Source organism: Parasteatoda tepidariorum, chromosome 2 (assembly GCF_043381705.1).
Source record: "Parasteatoda tepidariorum isolate YZ-2023 chromosome 2, CAS_Ptep_4.0, whole genome shotgun sequence".
In the NCBI taxonomy this organism is placed as follows: Eukaryota; Metazoa; Arthropoda; class Arachnida; order Araneae; family Theridiidae; genus Parasteatoda; species Parasteatoda tepidariorum.
The window spans coordinates 27,313,020-27,336,775 of NC_092205.1; the positions used below are offsets into that span (position 1 = coordinate 27,313,020).

Consider the following 23,756-nt stretch of genomic DNA (forward strand, 5'->3'; position numbering starts at 1 on the left):
TTTAAGTATTTTTTTACGATAAATTTAAATATTGAGACTTGCATTAATTTATCTCAAAATCATCAAATATATAAAAAAAATCTTATTTTTTCTTGAAAAACTGGAAGAATATTAATTTTATACGCTTTTAAAAATAAACTATTGAGTTGAATTTATTGAGCATTGTAACGTTAACCGTAAGCAAATTATCACGAGTGACGAACCAAGATGCCAACGTACTGTGAAATGTAAATGTTTACGTTTTGGTTTTATCGGATTACTCGTAATTTTTTAAATTGAATTATGTTTAATCGGGTGAGAAATGCTTTATATAATGTCGTTGGTGGATTGGAAGCATATCCTGCACTCAAAGATGGAGAAACACTCGACAGACCTCCTCTAAAATTTCGTTACACAAGACCAAAATTTTTACAATTGACATCTGATGATGAAGTTCAGGTGTCAGCAGACCATGTAATTCGTCCTATAATTGTTCCAAGAGACATTACGCAGTTGCCGTGGAATTCTGGATATGCAGAGTAAGGGGTGTTTGAATTTGATTCTAAAATTATTCCAATAAAAATGAAGTACGATTGAAAATTCTACAAGTGTTCATAATTTCTTATTGTTTGAAAACTTATTCCTATGGGTATCAGTTATCATGTATTATTGTATCTTATTCTTTTGTGTTGAATCGTATATACTATTTTGCTATTATATGTTCAGCACAGCTGATATTCTATATGCTGCTTTTGTAAAATTTCATAATTTACATCAAGTATTGTAATGATTGAACATGGATTGGGATTATTTCCGTATCGTCATCTGCTGCAGAATAACCGTCGATTTTTAGCTACTTCAGGGCAGTTCCCTCGAGAAACTAAAAAAATTAAATAAAAACTCCATCAAAGGACCAACTTGTAGCAACCTCCAGGCAAACCTTTGCATGATTTTTTTTTATAAATGTAAGTTTAAAATATGTTTGGTGTCTTAGCAACTATAGTTCACAAACAGCTCTACAGATCACAAACAGATTTTAGACTTGAAAATTTTATTTAAAACTATGTTGGTTTATATCCTTCTAGTCTGTTAGGCAATTGTTAGAGCAACAGATCATGATATGGAACTAACCTTATTATTTGTTACCTAACAGATATGCATGATATACATCAATGCCACTGAGGGTGAAATTGTCACCTTTGTGGAAAATATTTTAGTATTGCTTGTTATAATAAATAGGAGACAAAATCAAGGGTTGATCTATGTGGAAATCTGCCATCTTGTAGTCCGGAGATATTTCTGTAATGTGATCTACCATGGCAACTACAATTGCCAAATTGATTTTCAGGGATGTGATTCTTTTGCGGATTTCCGCTTTTTTTTCCTTTGGATTTTTCCCGCTAATTTCTGCTGAGGATTTTATGAGGAATTAAATTTTCCGCGAAGCGAAAGTATTGAAGTCCTCATTCCTCCCTAAAGCATTAATTTTCGTATTTACCTAATTTAAAAGCAGGGTTCATTGATTTAAATCACGATTTAAATCATGATTAAAATCAAATGATTTTTTTAAAAAAATCATTGATTTAAATCAACTGATTTTTATATATATATTATATTGATTTTAAAAGTTAAAAAACTGTGCTTTAAATTATTGATACTTTTATTATTTTCTTTTCTTAGTTTTAAAATTTATTTTAAATAAATTGCTGCAATAATTAATTTTAGTTAACGAAATTACTTTCTTTCTTGGAGTGTGTTAAACACATTTAAAATTACATGTTTAAAAATATTTTGATTCTTAACATTGAAAGTACAGATTAAAGTAAATATTTAATGCTGTCTTAATATAGACTTGCATAGCTGTAGAAAGTAAATAAACATGCTTTTTTTTCAAAAAGCAAATGTTAATTAAAATTCTACCTTTTGATTAAAAAAGCATGAAATTCAAATCTACATTATAGTTTATTGATGGAAATTTCTATATTTCTAAAGCTTGAGGTTATATTAAAAAGAAATTACCTTAATATGCCAAAAATAGAAAAAAAAAAGAAACTGAGTTCAGATATTTTTTTCCTGATATAGTGTCATTGTTCCCTATCAAAGTCTATTTGAAGCAGTAGGGTTATTAACTGGTTTTTATTTTTCTTCTCATAATATGTTTACGGTATCATTGAAATTATCAGATTTTCTTTTGTGAAAAAAAATTCCAATGAGTACATAGATTTTTTTAATAATGTTTTTTAGCTTAACTTATGTATTTTGATAAAGGATTAAAAATGAATATTTTAACATAAAAATATATAGATTGAATATTTATTTTTTGATGAATAACAACATTTATAAACACAATCTGTTGCATTTATTTTGCCATTTTATAAATCATGAGAAAAAAAAGAGATCACAATTTTAAATTAAAATTATGCTGTGCTAATTGAAACTTTGTGTTCTTTAAATTATCTATTTTATCTTGTCTTTTAATTTCAATCATGCCTTTGTATCAAAATGGTCGCTATGCATTATAATGAAAAATTATTTTAGTAAGTTAGAGCTTCTAAAATATTGTTATAATATAGTTGTAATATTAATTGAATTTTGATTAAACATTTATAAAGTTTTTTCAACCATAAATTNATTTTCAGGGATGTGATTCTTTTGCGGATTTCCGCTTTTTTTTCCTTTGGATTTTTCCCGCTAATTTCTGCTGAAGATTTTATGAGGAATTAAATTTTCCGCGAAGCGAAAGTATTGAAGTCCTCATTTCTCCCTCAAGCATTAATTTTCGTATTTACCTAATTTAAAAGTGAACGTTGCGATTCTTAATCTGGCAATTTAAATGTCGTACATTGTAATTCTTATTTACGAGATTTTAAAATCTAATATTGCGATTTGTAATTATGGACTTTTAAAACCCTATGTAGTAATTCATATTCACGCGAGCTTAAAATCCAATGTCTCGATTCTTTTTGGCGGTTGTAATATCAAACATCGTTTTTCCTATTTGTATGTGCTTTAAAAATTAGACAGTGGGATTCGTATTCGCGCTATTTAAAAATTACGCATCGTGATTTGTATTTACGTGATCTAAAAATTACGCATCAGGATTTGTATTTTCGCATTTTTTAAATTTAATATAGAGTTTCATATTCACGTGATCTAAAAGCCTCATTTCGGGATTCATATTCTCTTAATTTAAAATCATGCATGTGATTCATATTTATATATTCATGCAATTTTAAAATTAATCATCGGCATTTATAATCACATGGTTTACAAGTTTAAAAGTTGCACTTTTTTGTCGAATTTTTGTGTATGTATATATATATATATTTTCTTTCTTGAATTTTCTCTTTTTTACTTTCCAACTACTCTCATCCCTGGATTTCAAACAGGAAACTTTTTTTAGAAAAACATGTAGATTTTTTTCCCGGGGGTGGGTACGAGTTGGTCCCTTTCTGTGATGCTTTCTTTTTTTTTTAATTTCTATCACGCCGGTGCCCGAAAGAGGCTAAAACTTGGCTATTATACTGCCACATGTCATGATATGGGAATCTCCTTTGCAGTCTCCTTTACTATACACAGTGTTCTCCTTACGCGTTTTTAGAAGGGCAGCGCACCCTGCCTGTCCTTTGATCCTTATAAATGCACCCTCTTTGCCCTTTTTGTAAAAATAAGCTGCCATCCTTTCGAAACACTGACTTTTTATTCATATACCATTTTTAAGAAAAATTTGTAAACTGTAAAAATAATAATTACACACAAAAATTGTCTCTATTTATAGGCTTAATTCTGATTACTACTTATACAAATATTTACCTTGTTAGGATTATTCTCAATTGGTTAAACTTCTATAAGTTTCTCTTTTTTCAAGTGGGTATATTAATAAATTTTTTGAGATTTTAAAATTATTTTTGAAATAAATACATACCTTCTTTTTTAAATAAATGCACCTTTAAATGTTTATTGCTAATAATTTTCAGTATAAATTATAGAAAAAAATCTTTCAATATATTTATCTAAAAATAATTTTTTTCTTTCACTTTTTAAAAAAAAAAAAAAATTAAGCACGGGATGGTCTTACCTGCCTTTAATTACTATTTATAAGCTACAAATTTTCTCTTATTTACATAATGAGTCAAAATTACTTTTTGAAGTATGCGCATAAAATAGTAGAAGACGGTAACTTAAAAAAAGGTCAGGATCAAAATTAGTTATTACATGATATTATTCATTTTAATAAATTTTTACAGTGTTGAGTGAGTGCCCTTTTCTGTGAGGTAGCACCTTGCCCTTTTTTTATTCTTAGTGAGAACTCTGCTATGCATAAATTTACTTTGTAGAAAATTTTCCGGTTATTATTTCGTATGATCTCTTAACAATTTATTTAGATGTCACACGCTTGTATTCTTTTAGGGCCATAAATGCTGGTAAAAGTGTGCGGAATGAAGACCAAGCAGCTTCTTCTAGACATTTTTTAAACACTTTAGTAGCTATTTCTAAAAAAAATGTTCCAAGCTTACCTTCAGATGCAACTAGTGAGTCCCAGCCTGCAGAGTCCCAAGTGGCCACTACAGAAAGTTCCATGGAAAATAAAGAGATGGATGTAAGTTCCGTCCCACCGATTATAGATTCCTCTCCTAAACCAAATATTGATGAAGACGCAGCACTACTGAATGAGTTAAATCCTGATGATCCTAAATCAACACAAACTTCTCCCGAAGCTTTTCAGAAACTACTGGTTAGTTAATTTATTTTATTTTACTTTGGTCTTTTAACTCAATAGAGTTTGATTTAGTGGTTTTAAATTTATTGTATGTTTAGAAATACTTTCTCTAGGTGTATATAAATTATAAAAAATCAAACTCGGAAAAATATGTCTATTTAAAGTGGATATTTTTTAACAATATGCATTACAACGAAGTGGTATGCATTACAATTGTTTGCTGTGGGTTCTAAATTTGTTTTGCTATATAATTAAAGCTCTTCATTGTCTGGTTTTCAAACTTATTGTAAATTTGGATTGGTGTATTTAGAAAATTCTAAAATGTCCAGGATCTAAAGCAAATCTATTTAACCACTGTTTATTGCCATCTTCATGTGATATCGGCAATTTCTTAAAATAATGAAAGAAATAATTGAATTAAAAAATCACAGTAGTTTTTTTTTTTTTTTTAACCTTTTGAAAAATTTGAATTTTTAAATAAATATGTTATTATTTTGAATTATTTTTATTTTTTTTTAATTGTAATCCTAAATACTACAAAGTGATTGGCTTCCAAATAGGTTATCTCAGAGCTCAATTTTCAAAATTTTGTGTTGGCTAAAAGTCTTCGGTAAGTCTTTCAAGTTTTTTTTTTTTTTTTCCATTTTGATAAAGTCTGACATAAAGTTCACACTTCCTACTTCAAAATTAAGCCCCTCTTTTTTTTTATTAATTATTTTTGCAAAATGATTTTAAAAATAGAGCTTTTCTGTATTTTTTTTTTACCCCAAAAACTTTTTATTATGACTTTTTTAATCTATATTGTTTAACAAAAGTTTAATTTGTATAAAATTGCAGAACTGCAAAAAAATATTAAATACACAATTTAGCCTGACTTTTTTTAATGTAAGCAGAATGTATAATTTTAATCGATTGCTGAATAGGGGCCAAATATTCATTACATCCCTGAATGTAAGGTTATTTAATTTTAAGTCAGTGCGTTATAAGCCTTAATTTGAAAGTGCTATTACTTTAATTACACTTTGATTTTTCAGTTAGTGATTTCTATCTATGAATGTTCATATGCAAAATTCTTTATTAAAGAATTTCATCAATGATAACAACTGATGTTATTTAGTTATTGAATATTTCAATAATAACAATGAAAAACCTTGATCTTCCTAGCTGGAACACACTATTCCATGGGTCTACTTTGGACTATTTGATGGACATGCTGGATCTGGAGTAGCTGTTGCAGCTGCAAACTCTTTGCAAAAAATAATACAGGTGAAAAAAATAAAGTCATTATGTGCATAAAACTAATTGCTGAATGAAGCCTACATGACTACTTGTTAAGGACACAAGTTCACCAAAAGTTCATTACTTAAAAAAAAAATCTAGCTGCTTTATTTATTGCCTCCTCCTCCCTCTTTTCTTGCTAATTTTTAAATTTTATATCTAAATTAGGAGTGACCAACTTTGCTAGGAAAGAATGCCACTATCTGAAAAGGAAAAGAAATAATGTGATCCTCTTCTAACTTTTACATCATATTAAGTAATAGAAAAAAAAAGTGAAAAAATGTTTGTTGAATGTTTATGGGGTTTCTAAGCAAATAATTTACTGAGAAGTCCAATTTGTGAAGATTAAAAAAATAGTAAAGTGAAATTTTCTGCTTTCTGAATAAGCCTTAAAATTTCTCGTGATTCTTCTTTTTTTTAATTATTATTATTATTGCAGAGAATTATAATTATTAATAGTTTTATTTTATTCTTCGTATTTTTATTCCAAAAATTTTTAATAATGAATGTTGCATTTTTAAGAAATGCTGCATTTATATCTCTTGCAATTGCTCTTAAAAAAAAAATTATCATCATGAAGTTAGTGTCTGTCAGAATTTATAAATTTATTTAAAATTAATTTCTCAATTAGTTTTTTTTTTTTAAATAATAATAAGTATGTTAAACTTTTGCTGTTAATAAACATTTCACAATATGAAAAGTATACAAAAATGCTTCAATGATAAATAAACAATATTTCTTAAAAGTTATAAATTATATTATGTATTATTCAAAATGTAAATTATAATTTTCTTAAACTACATAATTTTTGGGGGTTAATTAAAAAAAAACTATTAGTTTTTATTTCCTTTTTTGATTTAATATGAAGTAGCACGCATAACTATATAGAATGAGTCTAGGGTATGACACACTGCTGAATAAAATTTAAAGGCGAATATGTCCCTAGTCAATTTTTAAATGTTGCCATAAATGGCTTCTTTTTTTTTCATTGATGCTGAATTAGCTTTGTATTAACTATTGGAACTCAGCTATTTTTTATTCTATTATGTCAAAATTGAGTGCCAATCTAAGAATTTGTGTATATTTTAGCATTCAGAGAGATTGCTTGAACAAGTAAACCTAACAAGTAATTGCCATTCATTGTAAATGAGATCATAGATAAAGTAATCACATTATTATGCTTAATGTGATGGATTAGAATAAAAAATTGCTGTACCAACAGACTAGAAAATTGTTTTTTCTCAGTTATAATATTTCCTTTAATATACGTTTTTTTTTTTTTTTTTTTTTTTTTTTTTTTTTTTTTTTTTTTTTTTTTACTAAACTTAGTTTTGAAATTCTAAAACTGGAATAACAATCTTTTTTTAAAAGTTATTTCTTTTCATATGAACACTTAATCCCACATGACCCTGACAATATGAAAGACATTTTATAAAAGCTTAAACTGTTCAAGAAAATTCATTTAGCTGTATTTTAATTTTTTTTTCTTTTAATTTAATAAATAATAAAAATGAATTCATGGATTCTTTTAGGTTAGATAATTTCTGTTTCTTTCATTTAAAATTCAGTGAATTGATACATTTTTCCATTTTCTAGACAAAACTACAGGAAGTAGCAGACCTATTAGTATTACCTCAAACAGGATTAAACCTCTTTGCTAAAGGAAGCCATGAGCGCAGCTCTCAACCTCCAGGTTTTCTTGGCTTTACCACTGACAGGGATGTAACTGCTGACAGTCTCATCATTGGAGCATTAGAATCTGCTTTTTGGGAAATGGTAATTTAATTTGAAATATCAAGACAAAAATATTTCTATGTTATAAGACCCACAAATGTATTGCAAAATATGCAAGTTCTAATTTACCGATTTAATTAATAGGTTTTTGAAATTAAGAAAAATATAACAATAAATGAAATCATTTAATTTATTAGTTAATTTACAATTGTAAATACTGGAAAACACAAAGCAAATTAATAATGTACATACATGAGTAAATTTGCTAAAATGATGTCATTAAACTGAAATGCATACCTAACGAAATTTGTTGCCAGGCTAAATATAGTCTTTTTCAGAGATGATTTTTCCCAAGTGATATTGAAATTACAATTGTAGATCGAAACATATATTTTTGTCAGATCTTAATCTTACTATTAAATGATTATCATGCAGTTATATCACTGTTTATTTTATTGATATGAGATGATAATCAAATTCATTTTAAATTATATTTATAGATTCTAGAATTAAATAAAAAAAAGTATGAATTCTTGCATTCTTACTACCACTATAAACATTAAATATAATCTCATGCGAATACTTAAAAGCGGCTGCTATGTACTGTCTATAATCGTATCTAATGATGGAAGGGTACCTTTTTTTACTTATAATATGATATGTATATGTGCATTGAGTGTTTTCTTGTAATTAGAAGTTTATTTTTGACTTATTAGTTCTTAATTAATAGGACCGGCAAATATCAGTTGATAAGAAACACTATACGATGACTGGTGGATGTACTGCTTTAGCTGCCGTTTTTGTATTTGGCAAACTTTACGTTGCTAATGCTGGAGACAGCAGGTAATTTCCATATATATATATGTTTACATAACCATGTGAAAAATAGAGAAAAATATCTGGCTCAAGTAGATGTTAATAAATGCTCTTGTTAGTAAAGGTAAACTGTTAATTAATTCTTTTGTTATGAATATGTGTTTTTCTTACATAGCATTAAAAGAAAGTGTGTATTTCTCTTTATAAGTTGGTGAAACTTGAGTCCTGTGTAAATGTGTTGAATCTATTGCTTTTTAAAAATCGATTGAACCTTCCACTAAAAGTAACTTATTTTTTAATGAAACATATGTTCCTCGAAAATAATTTTTTTAGTTCAATTCTTTTAGATCAATTGAAATATTATTACTAATATAAATAAATTTCTTCCTGGTATTGCTAACATAAATATAGTCAGAATGAAAAGGAAAAAAAATTATATATATATATATAAATTTATTTTGGTTCTATTTTATGTGCTAATTCATAATATGCTAAATTCAACTTTCTCTAAAGGTAAAATATTTATCTGCTGTATCACAGTAAAACAGAACACAACATTAAATACACAAATATGTGTAACATAGTCTGGTACTCACTTCAGTTCAATAAAAAGCTCTATCTTAAGTCAAAAGGGTGCTATTTTTTAGCCTACTAGCTTGAAACTATGTAAATGTTGCTGTTAATCATTTTCTAAACTTATTCCTTTTTAAATACACCTTGTTTGAGCAATTAAGAATTCTAAATCTGGAAAACATATATTTCAAGTTTAATTTAGTTATATTTTTGGTGTGTTAGCTTTTATTTATGGTGGCAAAATAGGAGTAATTTTCAAACAACATTCAATGTATGGAGTGGACTTCGTTTGGAATTTTCTAGACAGTTTATTTGCTTTTTAGCTAAAATGGAAATAAAACTTTTTAATGCTTAAGTTTATGCATATAATATATATTATAACATAAATTAATATAAACATTTACAAAAAACTTTCTATTTTCATTGCTAATTTATGCTCTACATTTATTTCTGTGAATTTTATTATCTGTTATATAATTATTATCTGTTTTTTTCTTCCAAAATTTAATGAACTGCTATTGGTATTTTTTTTATTTAGAGCTGTTCTTTGTCGAGGTTTGAAAACTAGTCCCATGTCTAATGACTTCACTCCTGAAACAGAAAGGGACAGAATAAGGAAATTGGTATGTTAAAATTTTATTTTTGATTATAAATTATTTATTGTGTATAATTCCACATTAAATCAATCAATAAGAATTTTAAAAAAGAGTTATGGTAACAATTTATACACAGATGATTTTGAACAATTTATACAGATGATGTTTACATATTATAATGATATTTGGCATGTTTGCTATGAAATATTTTTTTAATTAAAAAATTGAGAAAAATTAATTTTAAAAAACTCAAAATTAAAGTTTTTTTAATATTTTAGAAAAATATTTAATTCATTTGACTTTTTTTTTTAAAAAAAAAATAAAGAAATATTTTCTAGTTTGGCATTTACATCATATAAATAGGCCACTTTTTTATCAGAAGTGTTTTTAAAATGGCACATACTGTGTTATTTAGTACATGTGTTGTTGCTGTTATTTCTTCCTGTATGATCAATTGAAAATATCCAATATCATGTTGCTGACATTACTAAAAAAAAAAAAAAGTTATTGTGAGTTTTAAATATTTAATTTTAAAAAAAATATTTTTTGTAAATAACTTTGCTACGTTACTTAATTTCTGAAAACTTAAACACAAAAATTAGCTCTCTATATTAAATATCGATATAGTTACAGCTACTTAAATTTATAATGCTGCAAAAAATTTCAAAAATGTATAGCCATATCTGCAGACTTTTACTCTCGTCGTAAATGATTTTTCCAAGTAGTAGTTAGATTGCGATTGAATTACAAATAGAGACCAAAATATTTTTTTCCTTTTGTCAGAAACTGAACACACCATTGTCTGATTATCATGCCTTTATATGTTAGTTTAAATTATTCAGATATGTTGGTGGTCCAAATGATTTATTAAATCAAGGATATGAAAAGAAAGTATAAATTTTTAAATATAAAAATGAAATCTTACAAAAAATTAATGAAAGTTGACAGCTATGTATAATAATATTCAAATGATTAAAAAAAAATATATAAAATTTAGTATTTTCAACTATTCCACTAACTATATCTACACAATGGCCTGAAGTTTTGACCATTTATTGAAAAGTTGTGGAATCAACCCTCATCAATATTTTATTCTAATGAATTATTTCATTCCTGTTTGCTAAATCTTGAAAATCTGTATAAGCCTGATGATTGTTTTTAATTTCTTAAGTTGTGTTTAAAATTTGGGGTGTTCACCTTTTTAAAATTTATTATATAAAATTTTATAGAATAAATTTTTTTATAATTTTATTACTTCAAATTTAAAAGTGCATAATAGCTAAGCAATTTTTTTTTCTCTTCATGACGCAAAATAATACTTATTCATCTTATTATTTGTTTCTTGGAGCAAAAATTATCAATTCTCTGGCCAAAATTTAATTTTCACTGGGAAGAAAGATTTCTGACTTTAAGATGTTTGATGGATTATTTTTCTCTGACAAGTCCATTGCTTTGCCACCATAAAAAAATCAGAAAACATTTGTGAACCTCTTTTCAGTTGCTTTACGATTGAGAAGAATTAATAAAATATCTGAATTATTGATTGTTTGAAAAAAATTCTTTCTTAATGCCACTGAATTTACTCTTTTTAGTTTAAGGTGAAAAGCTAAAGAATTAAATTTCATAATAAAATAGTGGAACTATATTTTGTTTTTTAAACTATCGGGTATCATCGTTCTCTATCAGGTCCCATGTTTTGTTGAATTTTTTCCAATACATGTTTTATTCTTTATAGGGTCATTTGCGGCCTGAACTACTAGGTGGAGAATTCACACATTTAGAATTCGCAAGACGGCCTGCTAGGAAAGACATTGGGGAAAAAATTTTATATCGAGATGCTTACATGTCTGGCTGGTAAGTTGTAAATTTATTTTTTAATTATGAGGCTACATATAATAAATGTATTATTAGATTCTTATATTAACATACTGTTAACAACTTTCAAACTAATCTTATCCTTCTACAATTTTTAAAAAATTCAAAAATCAATCACTCACAGAGTCAATTCAAACTGATATATTCATATGTGATTAAGTTTTTAAAGCCTTTATAACTTTTTTTCTCTTTTACTTAGTCTATTTTTAAGAATACAAGTATGTGCTTTAAGTACATTTATAATTCAAATATTTAATTCCATTTCTTTACCGCAAATTATGTCTTCTGTTTTATTGTGTCGAATAAAGTTTTAATATCAAGTGTATTCCTTTTTTTTTTTTTTTTTTAATATTAATACAATGTTTTAACTGGTAATAAAAATTGTCTCATTACCTTAGAATTTTCCATATATAAGTTATAAGTAGAATAATGATTGTAATATTTTAGGGCTTATAAAAGCATTGGCATCCCAGATCTCAAATTTCCATTAATCTATGGAGAAGGGAAAAGAGTAAGTAATCTTCTTTTCTTAAATTGAAGTTTACATTATTTTTTTTTTTGTTTTAAACTAAGGATGGAAAAATATTTCCTCTTGGAAAAAACCATCTTGCATAAAATAGATTTCTTTCAATTTAATATCAAATATTAAAACAGTTTGTAATTGCAAACCAGTTTAAAGACTCATTTAAATTTTGATGCTCTTTGATGTATCATTTTTAAATAAGTGAAAACAGAATGGCAACAATTAGAAAAAAATTAATTTAATGAATGTCTAAAGAAATTGAAATAATTGAATTTTGTAGTATTTTATGTAAATAAATATAGTAAAACCTATTTTTACAATGATACAGAGAAAACTGTTTAAATAGCATAATCAAGTTTTATTAATGCTGTTGAATTAGCACATTACATATTAAACATGTACACTACCAAAAAACTCATTTTAATTTACAATTACAAATAGTATATCCAAAATATTTATTTTGAAATTAAGTTTAATTTATGGTATTGTATTAAATTTAATTTTTTTACATGTAAGCCATTCTTATATTACTTCTAAACAGGGTTCGTGATTTTTTTGATTTTTTTAAAAAAAATCAAAAGAATCAGATTTTTTTGATTTAAATCGGATTTTTTTGATTTAAATCAGATTTTTTTGATTTTTATTCAAATACACTGTAAGAACTTTAATTTATGATTAAAAAAAATTATAAATGTTTAATCAAATTAACTTAATATTAAAACTATATTGTAACAATATTTTAGAAGCTCTAACTAAAATAATTTTTCATTATAATACATGGCTTTGAATGCATAGCAACCATTTTGAAACAAATGCATGATTAAAATTTAAAGACTAGATGAAATAGAGAATTTAAAGAATACTTCAGGGGTCTGTCTGGGTTTTTCTGAGAGGTACCTATTTTGTGAAAATTAAAAATTATATTAAAAAATCAACACAAATATAGTAAAAATATGGATTTATCGTTTCTTACGAGACACAAAAATAAAATTTTAAGAAAAAGTATTTTGTGTGATTATTCTATCATTTTTCCTAAAGTTGAATTTGTAAAGGTACCGTTAAACGGTAGTAAATTTGGCTTGGACAGACCCCTGTACTTTAACTATTAAAACAAAGTTTCAGTTAGCAAACCATAACTTTAATTTAAAATTGTGATTTCTTTTTTTTTTCTCTTGATTTTTAAAATGACAAAATAAATGTAGCAGACTGTGTTTATAAATGTAGTCATTCATCAAAAAATAAATAAATATTTAATCTATATATTTTTATATTAAAATATTCATTTTTAATTCTATATCAAAATAGATAAGTTAAGCTAAAAAAAAATTAGAAAATCTATGTATTCATTGGAATTTTTTTTCACAAAATTTCTTTATAGAAAATCAGATAATGTCAAAGATACTGTAAACATATTATGAGAAAAAAATACCAGTTAATAACCCTACTGCATCAAATAGACTTCGAAAGAGTTTGAAAGGGAAGAATGACACTACAATAGGAAAAAAAACATCTGAATTCATCAGCCCGTTTTTTTTTCTTTTTCTGTTTTTGGCATATTACGGTAATTTCTTTTTAATATAACCTCAAGCTTCAGAAATATACATTTTCCACCAATAAAATATGATGTAGATTTTAATTAACGCTTTTTCATTCAAAAGGTAGAATTTTAATTAACATTACTTGTATTATTTTTTGAAAAAAATTCATGTTTATTAATTACTTTCTACAGCTATGCAAGTCTATATTAAGACAGCATTAAATGTTTACTTTAATCTGTACTTTCAATCTCAAGAATCAAAAGATTTTTAAAAATGTAATTTCAAATGTGTTGGAATTTAACACACACCAAGAAAGAAAGTAATTTCGTTAACTAAAATTAATTAATGCAGCAATTTATTTAAATTAAATTTTAATACTAAGAAAAGAAAATAATAAAAGTATCAAAAATTTAAAACACTGTTTTTTAACTTTTAAAATCAATATATACAGATAAAAAAAATCAGTTGATTTAAATCAATGATTTTTTTAAAAAAATCATTTGATTTAAATCATGATTAAAATCGTGATTTAAATCAACAAACCCTGCTTCTAAATAGTATTGGTCTTTTTTAGTTTCTTACATTTCATCCAGTTTCTTCTGAAGTCTTAGAACTAATAGATTACATCCATACAATATTCCTTCCCTGTTTTATCTTTGTTTATATAGTATATCTTTATGTCTTTAGCATGTTGATAAGAAGTATTTATTTTTATGATCAAATATAAAATTGTTTACCTTGTAACATATTCGTAAAAACATGTTCAAAAATTTCTTTCTTTTTTTCTTCTTTGTTTCGTATTGTGATAATCATAACGTGTATATGATTTATTTATTTTTAAAAATTTCCTCATATAAACTAAATATTAAGGAAGAGCTAGCAATTAACGAGCTGTTTTCAATTTTTGTTGTCTCAGATTCAGTGTTCGATTGTTTTATATTTCTTGTTTATTTCAAGAAAAATTTGAAATTATCTGTCTTACTATAAAAAATAATTATTGCTAACATACATATCTCAATGGGTGCGAAAGTAATTTGCTGTCATGCCAGGAATAAAAAGCATACAATTAATTAACAAAAGTGCCCTAATTAAATAAATAAAAATAACATAATCAGTAGTATCGCCCATAAAAATATAGAGCTCAACATTTGCCTATTGTTTTAAATAAGTTTGGATGACAATATATTAATTTTTAGATGTTTTTTTATTTGGTACTTTTATATTTGGTGAAACTTTTATTTACTTATCTTCTGAGATGAGTCCTATGATTTGGGATGTACTAATAAACATATGCTGTAAGACCCATATTTAACAAATGGTTTGGATAACAGAAAAACACCCTAAATCGCAATTCTGTTTGCTACCTTTCTCATCCAGCTTGTTCGCCTGCTAAATCGTAATTCAAGTTTAATACAAAAGATTCATACATTTAAAAAAAATAATCTTTTTTAAGAAGTGAAAACATGTTTAGCTTTAAAAACAAATCTCTTGATATTTGTCCCAAAATACTTGTTAATCTCTATTTTCAATAGCTTCAAAAATCTTGAAGATTTTTGTAAGAACTCTGCGGCTTATTACATTTCAGTGTCATTTTCTTATTTATAAATTGGACTTGTCCCCCCCACACACACACCTTTTTAAGCATTCTGTGACAATATCACTAGAAAGTATACATGGTGTTAAGATTTCAAGATCTATATTATTGCAACCTTTTCATGTTTAAAACGTCATTATACTGTCCATTGTTCTTTTATTGCAACCAGGTTAAGAATGGTACTACTTGCAATTACTAACACTACATATTTCAAACCACCCAGCCTTTATGTAACACAGGGTGCGTAGCGTTTGTAAAAAGTACTTGAAGGTGCTTTTTTGTGGATATCGTTTTTAAAAGCTTTTAAAGGTGCTTTTTTCAGCTGGCGTTTTTAAAAAGTGCTTTTTTCCGAATAATTTTTTTTCTTCCCTTCAGTGATATCTGGTGGATCCCATGCATTTCACAAAAAATGGGGAGTTTGCTACGTAATCATTCACGCGGACTTCATGTCGTACCCACGTTATGACTTGCGCATGCGCGCACACTTGAAACCGAAGCCCGAGTGCTCCAATTCGGATAGAAAGTATCAGATCCTTATGAAATGTTTTTCTTTTTAATTTATTTTAATTTTGTTCTTGTTTATTTTATTTTACTTCTAACACTTTTTTGACGTAGGGGGTAAGGGTACTTTTGTTCTGAGTTCAAGGTCAAGTTGAATTCACTCGGTGATGTGGGAAAGTACTGATTGTGTCGATTTACGCCCGTTTCTTTTTGGGTTTTTTTTTAACGCTAAAACTGTTTATAAAAAGTTTTTGTTTTTCAATAATATCATTGATTGAATATGAATTTTTTGAGTGCTTGAAAACTTTTGTAAAGTGCTTGAAAAATTTTTAAAAAGTGCTTATTTTTGATTCAAAGATTTGGCTACGCACCCTGTAACAGTTTGTAATGCTGGATAGTGTCATTCTTTTTTTTGTTTTAAACTTGTATTTAATTATTTCATACTTCCAAAGTTTTTTCCCTTGCTAAATAAAAAAAGGCAAAGAAAAAAATTTCTAAAGAATACGCTCCTAATACATTTATTTTGTATACTAAATAGAATACTCCTTTTTCATCAGTAAATCATGAATCTTCTTAAATACAAGATCATAAGTCTATCCAACTGCACATTGTATTAAAATAATGCAAAATGTTCAAAATATGCGTCGTTTTAAAGAAAACTAGCATAACAAAAAGTTTTTTCCAAACAAAATTTATTTGTGCATGAGAGTGCATTTTGGAAATTATTTTTCTACATAGTTATCACTATTGTTTAGACATTTGTCATAGCAAGAAACCAACTTGTCAGTATCCTCTTCAAAAAATGATGCAAACAGTCACTACTGAACATTGTTTTTTGCTTTGAATGACTGTCACAATGCCTACCTCTAAAATTACTCTTCAAGTTTCAGGAGAAGCTGTAATCTGAAGGTGCACGGTCAGGACTGTACATCAGGTTATTGAGCTATAGTGATGTGTGTTGTTATAGAGCAGTGTTTCCCAAAATGTGGTACATGTACTCCCAGGGGTACGGGAATAGTTTAGCGGGGGTATGCGTTTTTATGCGATAACAAACGAAAATTTCAAAACATTTTATTTAAAAACAAAGCTAACCATGAAAATGTACTATTACATATTTTTCTATTGTCTATTTTTTGTAGAGTTAACAGTTAATAATGAGTGGTGCAACAGCCATTTGCGATTTTTAACTTTAGTAAAAAAAATTATGATAGAAAAAAATTCATTCATTTTTTTTATTAGTGGTTCACAGCGTTACGAAAAATTTTTGAAACGGTACATGAAAGTCGTAAGTTTGGGAAACACTGTTATAGAGCAACACAATCCTTTTACTGAGCATTTCATTCCTTTTGTATTGAATCACATGCAACAGTTTTCACAATGTTTCATAGTATCCATATTGCATCAATGAACAGCATTACAAAATACACGCCACAGCCAACAGGATCAGCAATCGCCTTAAACATTTTTAATACTCACTAACATGGTCCAGCTGTAATGTATGTAATTTCATAGTATTGTATTGCAGAATGCATGCCACAGCCAGTGGATCAGCAATCATCTTAAATTTTTCAAATGCTCAGTAACGTGGTCTGGTGGTGAAATATGTGAAAATGCAAGGAGCTGCGACACTACCACTATTGTGACAGTAGATGGAAACGGTACAGGCTTTCCGGAACGTTTCGCATATCAATTTAAACTGCCAACCTTATGACATTAAAATAAATTTGACCCACTTTTCCATAAATTATATAATTTACTTTACTTTACATTAATTATCGATTTCTTAACTTATAGTTCATTTTTCATTCTAGAGTCGGGTCTTGGCAACTATTGGTGTCACTCGAGGTTTTGGAGACCACGATTTGAAAGCTTTGAATACAGATATTGACATCAAACCATTTCTGTCACCTGAACCAGAGGTATTAACAGCAGTTTGCTCCAAAGTTGAAATAACACAGAATATGTAATCTAAGAAACAATTTAATCAAAATTTTTAAGCTATTAAAATGCATTGTCTGAGAAGTTTTAAGTGTTTCAACTTTTAACCAAAAAGTTTAGTCTATTAATTTATGTCATTGTCTTGAGTTTTTTAATTATTCAAATTAGAGTTATTATAATTCTATCTTCCTACTATTCTTCCACGTTATGTGAGAAGAAGGTTACCATTTGCTTAAAAGCTATTAAAGGTGTCAGCCAATCTTACACTTCGCTATGAAATAGTGTGGGGGAAAAAAGAACCATTGTATTTAGTTCATTTCTTTTTGTCTGCTTGACACAAATGCAAATAAGTAATTTGTAGTTGTGGTTGATTCAAATATGCTGAATTCATGTATAAAAACGGTCCTAATAAGTAGTGAATGTGAAGCACAGAAACAAGCTTTAATTCATTTTTCATGACATTTAGCATTTTCAAGACATACATATTTAAATAAGACATACACACATATTGACATGCATATATATATAAATCAAGAAATAGCCGTAATGGTAACAGCTTTTCCTCCGATTTAAATTAGTTCCTCCATCTGATTTGCCCTCAATTTTTTACTGTAGCATCTATTACTTTTATACTTAAAATATATATATATATAGCTGTAGCACATAAGTATATGTTTACTTATATATTAAGGAATCTTGAAGTTTTAAAATTCCAGGTGTGGGTCATTTTCCCTAACTGACTTTACAGTCCTGATTAACACCAATGTTAGAAATATTTTATATTGATTCTCTTCTCTCTTTGAAGTTAGGTGCTAAGAAAGTCTTTATTTTGTTTAAAAATTTTCTTGTTTTATAAATAGAAGTTTCTTTTAATAATGCTATGTAATAAAACCCAAAAACTATTATTCTGTATTTTATTAAATTTATTATTTTGTCCAAGATTTTTCTGTTTTGTAAATGAAAATTCTGCACTAACTTAAAAACATTGTATGTATCTGTTATTTTAAGGTCCTTGTGTTTGATCTAATGAAAGAAGATTTGACAGATTCTGATGTTCTGGTAATGGGTACTGATGGATTATGGGATGTGACCACAAATGAAAAAGCTGCAGAAGTTGTACAAAAATCCCTGGATCATTTTCCTGCCAACGATGCTCAACGATATAAGTATAGGTAATATTTATTTTTTTTGTATTGTATTTATTTATATATTTATTGTATAATATTTATTTGTATTTGTATTGCTCTTATTCAGATTGGGCATCTTTTTTAAAAGAAGTTTTAATTTACTGAATAAATTTTTTTTTAGTTTGTATAGTTTAATAGGGTCGTTGTGAGCAAATGCAGATTATGTAAAATCTTAAATTATCAAATGGTGATATTTTAAATGAATTCTTTAAATTTATAATATCTACAGGCATGTTTTTTTTATTTCAACTTAAAAATTTATGTTACCATACCTTCTCTGAAAATACCAAATATCATGAAATTAAATAATTAATTTTGTTGATTGATTTGTGGTACAATTTTGTAAATGTAAAGATCATGCCAATTCAAAATACTAACCTTACTGGTTTACGATTAAAAAAAAAAAGCTTTTATATTTTACCAAATCGGATTGAGAAACACTGATCTAAACGACTATGTAAATTATGATATTGAGGATACAAAGGTAATAAAAATTAAACTTTACATTTTTTATTGCACTCACAATGTTTTTTTTTCCTGGTCAGATACACATCAGCTGCTCAAGACTTGGTGATGCACTCCCGGGGTAAACTGCGTGAGAAGAATTGGCGAACTGCTGACAGCAAAATGGCAACAATCGATGATATCAGTGTATTTGTCATACCTCTGCGTCATTACAAAGATGAATATATTCAGTGGCTTGATAGTCTAAATTAAATTAGTCTTCTTATTGGACCTGTCATGTGATGTCAGAAAAACTTTTCTTTAATGTTAATGGGATCATTCAATTGAAGAATGAAAACATTTTAAAATATTGATTTCTAGTAAAAATTATATAACTTGTATATAAACTTATTTATTATAAATTTGGATGATTTTTCTTTGGTGAAAACTTTTTAATGAACAAAAATATCTGTTTCTCTCTTTTTAAGTCTATTGTTTTTGTATATGTATAAAAGTTTGCTGCATCAGCATTTAAAAAAAAGTTAATAATAATATGAAGATATATTTTGTACATGATTTTTATCTTTTTTTTTTTTTTNTTTTTTTTTTTTTTTTTTTTTTTTTTTTTTGTACAGCTTTGGTTTTTGTTTGTCTTTCCACGAATGAATGTTGTTGATTGTTTTTGCATTACTATTGTGTGCCTTTTATTTTTAAGTTTAATTCTTGTATCTCGAAGTTAATAGAAGGTGATAGTTAAATTCATAGTCAAATATTTTTTTTATTTTTTTATTTCATCTTCGAATGATTGGGAAACATGTGTACTTGTTGATTAACAAAAACTAGTCAAATTTCTGTCGATACTGGATATTTACAAACACTTTGTTAGCTTTGGATTTTCAATAATAATCTAAATTTTTACTTTAAGAAAATTTAGAAAAAATAAATATGCTATTGTCTTTGATAATTGTTTTGCCCTCTTAATTTAAATTTTAGCTTTTCCTAGATTCCTTAATGGTTTCCTGATTTTCAAATTGTGCTCTGTAATTCAAATATACTCAATCTTTTAAATGTTATTTGTAACATGTATTTACAAATAACAATTTGTATTGCTTGAGAATTAAACATCACTGTTCATATTCACAATTCAGGATTAAGTAAATCTGAAATCACAATAGTAATTAAATAACAATAAGTTATTAAAAAAAAGTTAACAAAATTAATTTATATTGTTCGACAGTAGAAAATAATACTTAAAAAATTGTTTATTTTCTAATATGCTAATGTAAGATGATTTTATGTTTATAGAAATACATTTATTTATTGACTGTTAATAGTAAATTTTCGAATATAGAAGAATAAAATGTCATGACTTAACTAAGGAAAAGCATATATATGAGTTTTTGTTTTTTAAAAAAAGTTTTTTTCTAAGTGGGTTAAAATGATTTTCAGACCTGAACTGATTAGCTTTGCATGGACAATTAAATCAAAATTTATTTACATAGTTAACTTGTGTTAATGGTTAGCATTGCTTGCATGTTAGGATTTTGTTTATAGCTTTGCTCATATATAATTATTTTATGGAAATGTTTTTTTAGAAGGTTGAATTTTGTTGCATAATTTAAAAACCTTGATTTATTATTATGATCTGTGATTATTTTAAATAATAGAGCTGTGTTCATATTAGAGCTTTATTCTATTTTTCAATAATACCTCCACTGTAAATATCTCCTAAGTGAAACAAACTTATGTTTTGAGCATGTAAAGTGATAATATGACTAAAAGTATTATTGTAAATAAATTTATTTAATTTTTTCTTTTTGTGTATTCATATGCATTTATTGCACATATTTTATTTCTATCTCTTTTTTTTTTTTTAAATCTGAAATATAAACAAATTTTCATGATGAGAACCTATATAACTATTTTTTTTTTTTTTTTTTTCGAAANTTTTTTTTTTTTTTTTTTCAAATAATAAAATTTTTAGCTTCTGGCTAAAATCTTGGAATATATAAATTTTTCTGTTATTGAACCTTCGATCAAACTAAACCTTGAAGACTTCTATGAAATCTGATCTACAATTTGGTTATTTTTCGTAATTAGGATAAATTCTGGTGATACCAAAATGATATCGAGCCAATACCTTTTGAGTAAAAAAAAAAAAAGTTAAACAATTTTCTGTTTATCTGAGTTTCTCTTTCAATTTTTATTACAGCCCTTTTAATAAGTTAAGTTTTAATACTTCTTAGGTCAAACCCGAAGTATAAAGAATGATTTTGTATTGGTATTTGCACCAAAATGGTCTGAGAATTAGCACATGCAAAAAACTGATGAAAATCTGTCAGAGATGGGGACAGGTAGGTATTTTTATTTATGTCACACTAGAGCTGCACAATGGGCCCTGGGAAACATCCCTCAGGATGATCTGAAGACATACCATAACAATTTTGATCCTCTGCAGAGAAGATGGCTCCTTTGCTTTGGTAGCTCAACAACCTTCGCGCAAAGTTGAGCATTTTATGGTAAAACAGTTTAGCAAGACAATACCGCACGACCTCAGTCCCTACGTAGTTTGATCAAAATGGTCACCCACCCGCTTATTGACTGCAGCCAGTGATGCTTGACTTTGGTGTTATACCAGTCAGTCCACAGCAGGACCAGAAGGGGACAAAAGTATATTGGTAGCCACTTCCGGGCAACTGACCATTCATATATATGTTTGCATTTGAGAAAAAATGTAAATTAAAATAAATTACCTTACACGAATCCAAGCAATAGCAGGAAAGCAAGAATAATCCAACTTGTATCAATAACCAGAAGTCAGTAATAATTCAACTAGCATCAAATGTTAACAGTTTGCTATTGTTTAGACTTGGAATTATATGTGTTTTATTTCTTTTACTTCTCAAAATTCAATCTTTTAAATTGTATTTCACACATACATTAATGTAATGGTTTAAATAAAGGAATAATATTTTATTTAAAAGCGGAACCAATCCCGGTACGTAACAGTAAGATGTCTACATGATGACTACTACGTTGAGAAGGATGAAGATTCAATCTTGGAGAGAGTTTTTATATTTTTCTGCGTAATATATTTAAGTTTTAATAGATCTTACTAACGTGAGACTGATGAGTTTCCCATGGCAAATTTTGCTTTTTTGCTCATCATAGTTTCTATACATATAAAGCTTTAAAAAAAAAATACTTTAAATTAGTTTCACAAAAATGATTTGGCTATTTGTGAGAGGGATATCATATTCAGAAAGATCAATGTAAAATATTTTTAACAGTATATAATATGTAAATTATGTAGGGCTATTCAAATAGATTGACACAATAAAGTTATTCAAATCTATAGGAATTTTCAAAATACACAATACATGTAGGGATTTACCTAATCATTATATAACACGAAATTGACACAATTTTGTAAATTTTTATTTAAAGAAGTATAAATTAGACATGAATGACCTTTCTAAATAGAAATGAAAAGAGGGACTTCTAAGTTTGCTGTCTGAAAAACATCCAATGAACTGTTCTCTAAATAAAAAACGTGAAACTCAGCGGTGCAACAGCCAAGGCATATTTTGCTCATCCCAGTTTCCTTGACCTTGGGCTCTAGTGTGCAGATGTCCCAGTTGGGAAGGTGGTCTGCCAAATGCGGAACTTCCAGTGTTGTGTTCCTAAGCATGCTTGGTGCTAATTTTATCAATTTACTTAAAGAATGAAAGGCTGACTCAACCTTGCTGGGCCTGAGAATAGAACCCAAGACCTGTGTCACAGGAATGCATTGTCATTTCTTTATCACGCGTCGGAGAATTTTTCTCAACTAATGTTTTTTTCGCATGCAAAACAAAACCTGATTGGTGAGTTTTTCGTTGTTTTAAAATAATTGTCAGTTTCTCTTTCACATGTGAAAAAAATCACCTTCAGTGAAAATGACCCTTAAGTGGTAGCCACATAAAAAGCATGTCTAGTGTTACTGAGCGTAATACAGCAAAGAGAGGGTTCCACTGTTTAACTAGAGTTGATAGATGTGGAAAGTGACATGGTAGGGATCAGGAACTAATACTCAAAACTGATGATGAAATGCTTGTCTGATCAAACTGCCATTGGTAAAATAAAATAAATAAGCTATACTGCTGTGGTAAAATAAACAATGAACTTTTTATTTGTACCTAGACTGTGCATCTCATGCATTGCAATCTAGGATAAGTCATTTAATTCATAAGTTAAGTTTTTTACCAATAGATCGAACTCGACTATTGAAGGTAACACAAATAAACTGATGCTGAATATTTACTCTTCTTAGGAGTATTCTTCTAAACAAATGAAATAAAAGAGTGACATTTGTTTAGAATTTAAGAAATATAGAGCATATGGTATTTTGGATTCCCAAGATATTTTTTCCAAAAATATTATATCATAAACAATTCTTAATAAGCTTTTTTGAAAAAGTA

General features: G+C 27.1%; 1 protein-coding gene across 1 annotated transcript; it reads left to right on the plus strand.

The window, feature by feature from the left end:
• The first annotated feature begins 175 nt into the window (after positions 1-175).
• On the plus strand, positions 176-21,109 carry LOC107440879 (protein phosphatase 1H). Its single transcript, XM_016053944.3, has 11 exons — positions 176-518; positions 4,390-4,714; positions 5,864-5,965; positions 7,574-7,753; positions 8,442-8,554; positions 9,639-9,723; positions 11,432-11,550; positions 12,019-12,082; positions 17,539-17,646; positions 18,674-18,837; positions 19,398-21,109. The coding sequence occupies exons 1-11, from the start codon at positions 283-285 to the stop codon at positions 19,567-19,569; spliced, it is 1,668 nt and encodes a 555-aa protein (XP_015909430.1). The 5' UTR covers positions 176-282; the 3' UTR covers positions 19,570-21,109.
• Positions 21,110-23,756: the final 2,647 nt, after the last annotated feature.